The 7,803-nt window shown below is 50.1% G+C and overlaps 1 protein-coding gene across 1 annotated transcript; it reads left to right on the forward strand.

Annotated features, from left to right (window-relative positions):
- The first annotated feature begins 2,814 nt into the window (after positions 1-2,814).
- TRH (thyrotropin releasing hormone) lies at positions 2,815-4,497 on the forward strand. The gene is made up of 2 exons (XM_007950594.1): positions 2,815-3,022; positions 4,049-4,497. Exons 1-2 carry the CDS (start codon positions 2,815-2,817, stop codon positions 4,495-4,497), a joined length of 657 nt encoding a protein of 218 aa, XP_007948785.1.
- Positions 4,498-7,803: the final 3,306 nt, after the last annotated feature.

The following is a 7,803-nucleotide window of genomic DNA, read 5'->3' on the forward strand; positions in this document are numbered from 1 at the left end:
TTTGGAATCCCTTCCCAGAGTACTAGCATAGCCTGGGGCATATAATAAGAGCTCACTTAAAGCTTAAAAAAAAAAAAAAAAAAAAAAACCCCACTGCCATTGAGTCGGATCTGACTTATAGCGAGCCCTCCTTGGGTTTACAAGGCAGTATCACTATGGAAGTAGATTGCCCAACCTTCCCTCCGAGGAGTGGCTGGTGGGTTTGAACCACCAGCTTTCCGGTTAGCAGTCAAATGCCTTAGGCACTACACCACCAGAGCTCCCCACTTGAAGTTTTAGAAGGAAGAAATACTGTATGAGGAAGGAGAATAACATTGGCACTATCCAGAGGTAGGAGATGCCTTCATCAGTGTTGTTCCCTCTGGCTAAAATGCGGTTCTTTCTGAGTTGGCCTGGCAAACTCCTCATCCAAGTTTTGACTCACACAGCCCTTTGTAAACCTCCTGGCTGACTCAGTGGCACCTGCTCTAAATTCCCCACCTCAGCACCTTAAGCCTTGGCCTTCTTTCTTCCTCACCTGCACCACCTGATACAGTAACTCTGAATTTCCAAATCTATTTCTCACTGACTGTTTAACTCTTCAAGAGCTGGGGCTGGGCCTGATTCACTTCTGTGTGTCCAGGATGGAGCAAGGGGCCTGGCACACAGTGAGTGCTCATTAAATGTTTCAGGATGGAGGCTGTGTGGACAGGTAGATGTGACAGTGCTCCCTTTCAAGTTGCTGTGTGAATGCTGGGGCTTTGGGACCAGTCCCATATCATCTATGTCTTTCTCCATCTTGCATCCCCACCCATCCTTTGCCTGGGAGGGGTGAACCCTAGTGGACCTCTAGTGCAAGGGTTGCAAACTCCAACGCCCCTCATCAGTGACAGGGGCAACATATTTGGGAGTAGTTGGGAGCGGTGGAGAATGTGATGACCAAGGGCAGCAAGCTCAGCTCCAGCTGGCTATGGTTAGAAGATTTTCAAGAACACTCCATAACCCAACTTTTCCCCAAATTCTCTTGGTTTTTAAATGTTGGCTATTCAGATTTTTCTCAAAACCACGCATACAGTAGATGTAGCCCTACATGCCTCAGCTTTAGAATTCTGAAAATTGTCCCTCTCCCCCATTCTACTGGTTAGAAAATAGAGGTTCAGAGACAGGAAGGCATTTGCAAGAGAAGGCTTAGTCAGAGAGCCCAGGTCCTGCTTGTCTTCATCTTCTCTATCTCTGTCTTGGTCTTTCTGTCTCTGGGTGTGTGTCTGTTCTGTATCTCTATCTCTGTATGTCTCAGTCTTTGTCTCCATCTCAGGAAGAGAGAGAGAGAGAGAGTGTGTGTGTGTGTGTGTCTCACTATGTGTCTCTTTTTCATTGCATGATTCTCTCAGTATTCTTTGACTCTCTGTCTCCCTCTTTGCTCCCTACATGAGCATTCCCTTTAACAGACGTCCTCCGGAACTGGGTGCAGAAACGACCCCACACTGCACCCCACCCTGCAGCTCCTGCCTCCTCCTCCCCCTCCCGCCCCCGTCGCCCCCGCCCCAGATTTCCGGCGGAGCCGACTAGCCGGCGGTCCCTGCGGGGCTGTCTGCCGTCAGCACCCCCTTTGCGTGTCGTTATAAGAAGCGTCTCCGGCGAGGAGCTGGCAGCCGGCGCCCCGGGTCCTGAGAGCGCTCCCGAACTCCCGACTCGAGGACCTCGGAACTCCAAACCCCGAACCTCCCTTTCCGGGAGCCGTCCCGCGGAGTCCGCGGGAGCAGGTAACCACTTTTGCCTCTCTCTCCCGGCAGGTGCCGTTCCGGAGCGCTGGAAAGGAAGACCTTTCCGCTCGCCCCTCGGTTTCAGTGGGGAGCTTGGCCCCGGTGCCAGGTGGGCTCGGGAGCAAGCCCTCGCTTAGTCCCCGGAGAGCTTCCCGGAGCGCGGAATCCTTCCACACGGGCGGGCGCTTGCGCTCGTACCCGCCTGGGAACCTCCTGGAGGGCAGCCCGGGGCCCGGACGGGGCGTCGACTCCTGCGCACTCACTGGGCGCTCACCTCCCAGCATCGGCGTGAGAGGGTCGCCCAGAATCCCTGCCTGGATCCCTGCTGGAGACCCGATGTTCCGTGCAGAGCTGGGCAGCCTGGAAGGTGGAGCTTGAGCCAGGAAGTTAGAATCCCAATCTCGACGCTGGAAAGAAAATTTTCGCGTTGGGATCCGAATCGTAGCGATATGAAATCTTATGGCTAGAAAGAGAACCTGAATCTTCTGAAATGAAGATTTTAGCGTTAGAATTCGATTCCTAGAGGTAATGGTAGATTTTTAGCATTCGAATCTTAACGCTACAGGAGAAATGTTAGCTTTAGAAGCTAAATCTTAGCGCTAGAAATAGATTCTTAGCTTTGGAAATAGAACGTTGGTGATCCAGTGTTGGAGTCAGAATATTGCAATGGGAACTTGGAGGGAATCTTAGCCTGTGGCACAGCCGTGAGCTTCCCGGCTATGGTGCCCCAGAGCTGGTGGTGACATTTTTGACGACCCCAGCGCTGGCTTCTCCAGAGGCTGGGGTCCCCATGGCTTCCTAGTCTCGGGGCAAGTAACTCCAGGCGTCCCTGTGGACGAGGACGCCTGGAAGACAGGTGTGGACCCCGAGTCTTGAGGCAGATCCCTGCCCTTCCCCACGCTAAGGTGTTAGGTGCTCCTGCTCCCGGGAGGGTGGTTTAATGGTGCTTCAATAGTTCCCCCAGCAGCGGGCCTAGGGTACGCGTTGGGAGAGGAAAGGCAGACACCTATCGGTTTGGGCGGGGGCGCGGCACATTCACACTCTTCCTCTGTCCCTAACCCCAGACGCTGCAATGCAGGGTCCTTGGTTGCTGCTCGCCTTGGCTTTGACCGTGACCAATGTCCCCGGAGGCCGCTCCCAGCCTGAGGTAGTCCAGCAGGAGGCGGCCGCGGTGACTGAGCGCCTGGGCCTGAACGACCTCCTGCGCCAGGCAGAGCGCCTCCTCCTCCTCCGGGAAGACCTCCAGCGGCTGCGCGCGAACCAGGGCGAGCGCAATGCAGGTGAGATGGGAGAGGCTGCCCCAAGCTAATTTAAGCTGTCGGAAAACTGGACGCAGAGTAAGGGCAGAAGACGAGAGCGACTTGGTCTTTCAGCTTTCTGCCCTGTAGAAGCTCAGAACCCTCTTTGGTTACACAGTTGCCTAGGTCCTGAATTTACCCTTCCCTGGAGGAGAGTAGATTTCTCCCCCATCTCATTATTGGGAATGTTTCCCAGAGAGCAGAAATTCCGTGGGGAAGTTGTGCCTTCAAGAGAGAGAGAGTTTCCTTGTGTGTGACAGTTTTAATTGCTACTCAGTGGATTCTTACATGCCAAACACTGTTCTAAGCCCTTCAAACACTTCATCACACTATTTGATCTTCCTAACAAGATCTGGGAGCTCTGGTGGCATAGTGCCTAAGGCATTTGACTGCTAACCAGAAGGCTGGCAGTTCAAACCCACCAGCCACTCCTCAGAAGGAAGATTGGGCAATCTACTTCTGTAGTGACACCACCTCAGAAACCCAAGGAGGGGTACTTATGAGTCAGACTCGACTGGATGTCGATAGAGTGTTAACAATCTCTGATGAGACAGGTGCTATTATTATGCCCATTTTATGCAGGTGAAAACTGAGGTTCAAGGAGGTTAAGTGAGTTGCTTAAGGTCACACAGCTAGGTAGTGGAGGAGCTGGGGTTGGACTCTGTGTCAGTGTGTGCGCCTGTGAGACAGGAGAGGCAGTTTCAGGGCCATGATCCTTGTACAACACAACACAATGTGCTGCCATCGAGTCGGATCCGATTCATAGCGAGTGGTGATATTGCTACAGAAGTACATTGACCAACTTTCTTTCCGAAGAGTGGCTGGTGGGTTTGAACTGCCAGCCTTCCGGTTAGCAGTCAAATGCCTTAGGCACTATGCCACCAGAGCTCTTTATGCCAGCTGTGGCAGAAAGTGTCTGGTCTGAAAGGAAGGCTGGGGTGGGCACTCAGATGGGACTACCTGTCACAGAGGCCATAGGGTCTTTCATTGGCCTCTTCCCTTCCCTAGAACCCCAGACTGAACTTGACTGGCTCTCCAAGCGTCAGCATCCAGGTAAAAGGGAGGAAGAGGCAGAAGAGGGAGTTGAAGAGGAGGAGGAGGAAGGGGAGACCGTGGAACCCCAAAAACGTCAGCATCCTGGCCGACGGGAGGATGAGGCTTCATGGTCAGTCGATGTAACCAAACACAAGCGGCAACACCCTGGCCGGCGCTCCTCCTGGCTTGGGTACGTTATCACCAAGAAGCAACACCCAGGCAGACGACTGGTGGATCCCAAGGGCCAGAAGAGCTGGGAAGAGGAAGAGGAGGAGGAAGAGCTGATGCCTGAGAAACGCCAGCATCCCGGCAAGAGGGCCTTGGGAGGCCCATGTGGGCCCTGGGGAGCCTGTGACCGAGCAGCTTTCCTGCTTGGGCTACTGGGTGACCTAAGCAGGGGCCAGGGAGCCGAGGAAAAGTGACAGCATCCTGGGTGGCAGGCAACTTGGGCCAGGGAGCTTCAAGAATAAGCCTAGTTCCTGATAAAACAGAATTCGGGGTCTGAGAATATCCTAAGCTCTGTGTGCCCTACTCTTTCATGATGTCCCATTCTCTACTCCTTAGACCCCTGATCATAAACCTGAGTCCCCTGAATACAGTCCCCCCCTTGGGCCCTGGCCTTGCCCTCCTCCTTCAAGGACATAAGAAAGCCAGCCTATGAGTTAAAATCTCTTATTATCCCACTCCTCACCACTGGCAGTGTGTTCGTCTCCCCTCCCCCTACATCTTGCAAGCCTGATTCTCAGCCCTAGCCTCTCTATGTCTTTTAAGAGATTCCCAAAGTAGGGTAGGGTACCTCTGGGGTAAGTAGCCAGTGAGGAATGGGGTGGGATGGAATCTGTGATATCCCAATTCAGTTTCTATGCCCTGCCCCATAGGGAGCATTCGTCATGTGTAAATTTTGCCCCAGGACCAGGACCTCCTCCCCTTCTTGGGCATCCTTTTGTGGGTGGGCAGAGCCCTGACTCACATCTGTGTTCTGCTTAGAGGAAGCATTTTTGGCAGAGATGCGTGTGGTACTGTGCTGTGTGGTGGCTGTGGGAATAAATGTGTGTAAATAGGAATGTTTTAACATCACCCTGGAAGTTGTGGCTTGTACATAGCCCTCTAGGCTCTTGTCCCTTGTTAACAATGATAATCACACCAATGATAATAAAACATGCATCTAGATCATCTGGAGTTCTGTGGTTGTACAGCTGGCGTGCTTGGGTTTTTTCTTTGCACCATTGAGAGGGAGTGTTTTAAAGGGGATGAGACTAGAGCTCCCCAACTCGTCGGAATGAAAATCCTCTCCACTGCCTTTATCTCAGCACTAGGTAGGAAAGTGGACAGGCATTCTCAAGCCCACTTGACTCCTGGGGAAATTAAGTCTAGATAAGAGGAAGAACTTTCCCAAAGGTACACAGCTGGCCTGAGGCAGAGCCATGGTTTGGGACATTAGCTCAAGGCCCTGCCTTTAGTTGCTGATGTGGGGGTGGGAAGAGCTGGTGAGGCTCAGTTTTGTAATTCCCGTGGTCCTGTGGAGGAATTGACAGTTGACCTGTGTTATAATTCGCATGGTTCTCTGACAGGAATTTACAATTTGCCTGTATCATCTGACAGGCACAGAGAGGACAAAGGACCAGGCTTTAATTGAGGACTTAAATCACGGGTCTTCTGGGGCCAAGCAGGGAGGTGTGCTAGGTGTAGGACAAGAGAGAGTGGTGGTGACTGGGGCAAACTGATAGACCACTTGGAGACAATAAAGTTTAAGAAGCATTGTGTGGATCAAACAATAATAATAAAAACACATGCACAACATTTATTATGTATCAGACACTGACCTAAGCACTTTATATGTATTAATTCATTTAAACCTCACAACAATCTTACTAGGTTTTCAGTTATTATGCCCATTTTACTCATGAAGAAACCAAGGAACAGAAAAGTTTAGTAACTTGTCTGAAAGTGAATTTGGTCCACTCATTGTGAGTTTGCAACCTCTGACTTAACTAACTAAAAAATTTCCTTAGATGCACAACTCTGAATTAGTTAGACCACCTTCTATTTGGTGGATGAACTTTACAGCTTTTCTACAGCTTTGGGTCATGTTTTAGAGCAGGGGCATAGGAGACTAGAAGGGTAACTATGACCCAGCTCCTCTCCTTGGGGAGCTATCTTAGTTTTCTGGGACTGCTGTAATAGAAATACCGTAGGTAGGTGACTTTAAAGAACAGAAATGTATTTTCTCACAGTTCCAGAGGCTGAAAGTCAAAACTCAGGGCCTTGGCTGTGTCAATTCCTTCTGTGAGTCTCTCTCCTAGTTTCTGGTGTCTGCTAGTGGGCGTTCCTTTACTTGTGGACAGGTCCTCACATGTTATCTATCTTTTCCCTGTGTCCATTCTGCTCTTTTTATAACTCAGAAGTGGCTTAAGCTTAGGACCTACCCTACTTGGCCTGACTAAGTAACATAACAAACATACTTTCAAACAGGGTCACATTTATAGGTATAAGGGTTAGGATTTCAACACATTTTTTTGTTGTTGTTGTCATTTTGTGTCGTGGAGTCGGACCTGACTCATAGCGACCCCTCCTTGGGTTTCCAAGGCAGTATCAATAAGGAAGTAGATTGCCCAGCCTTCCTTCTGAAGAGTGGCTGGCACTGCACCACCAGAGCTCCCGAAAGTCAGGCTGGTGAATGAAAATAGGTGGGAAGTGAGGCTTTCAATATCCATTCTCTTTATTGAGCACCTACTTTGTGCCAGGACCTGATGTAAACAGCACTGACAAAGGCAGATACATATAAGAAGGGGAATATGGGAAGGATTTCGGTGGAGAACAGAAGGCATCTGTATTAGCCTAAATTGGTTAAGTTTTGCTGAGGTAACAAACCCTGAAATCTCAGTGGCTTAACACAACACAAGTTTATTTCTTGCTCATACTAAGTCTAATGTAGGGGACTATGTCTCACCTCCATCTAGAGATGGCAGGATCCCTCTGTCTTATGGCTCTGCCATCTCAACAAGTGACCTCAACCCGTGGCAGGAAGAAAGAGATGAAGGAGGCATATTAGTTCTTAACTGCCTCAGCACAGAAGTGATAACATTTCTGCTCACAGTCCATTGGCCAAGGGTTATCATATGACTCCACTCCACCTGCAAGAAAGCCTAGGAGATGTAGATGAAAGGCTTGTGTGAGAGAGGAAAGGAGGGATTATTTGAGGAGCAGCAAGTAGACTGCTTGAGGATAAAGCTCCAATGACTGGCAAGGATATGCAATAAAACCCCAGTGACTGGTTATTTTGTTTATGATTGAAGGCTGAAGCAAGAAGAAACAAGTGGGTCTCCAAGGTTCCATTTTTCCCTTCTTATCCTGGAACACTACAGCTTAAAAATGCCATTTACCAATTGTCTACTTACCAAGTGTCAGGAGAAGTACACATATCACTCCATTTCATTTAATCCTTTGAACAACTCTGGTGGGGGCGGGGGGGGGGGGGGGGGAAGGATTATTGTGCCCATATTACAGATGAGAAGAGCGAGGGTCATTCAGGTTTAGTTATTTATATAGGACTAAAGTCAATGCCCAGGTCCTTTCCATCATGGTAGACTGGTGCAATTACCCCCAGGAGTAGAGGGGAAAACGTTAGATGGCTAAGTGACGGGCTTCTCGTTCTTCAAGTGGTTCCATTTCTGAGAAGGAAATAACATCCCCACACCAATCAAATTCGGAAGCAGGAAGGGTAAGGG

Source organism: Orycteropus afer, unplaced genomic scaffold, assembly GCF_000298275.1.
Source record: "Orycteropus afer afer isolate SDZICR_OR568_19922 unplaced genomic scaffold, OryAfe1.0 scaffold00282, whole genome shotgun sequence".
Classification (NCBI taxonomy): Eukaryota; Metazoa; Chordata; class Mammalia; order Tubulidentata; family Orycteropodidae; genus Orycteropus; species Orycteropus afer.

Bases quoted from the DNA above. Each gene is read 5' to 3' on its own strand.
- TRH (XM_007950594.1), top strand. From the start codon at position 2,815: ATGCAGGGTCCTTGGTTGCTGCTCGCCTTGGCTTTGACCGTGACCAAT. The intron at 3,023-4,048 runs GTGAGATGGGAG...TCCCTTCCCTAG, and splicing joins CCAGGGCGAGCGCAATGCAG to AACCCCAGACTGAACTTGAC.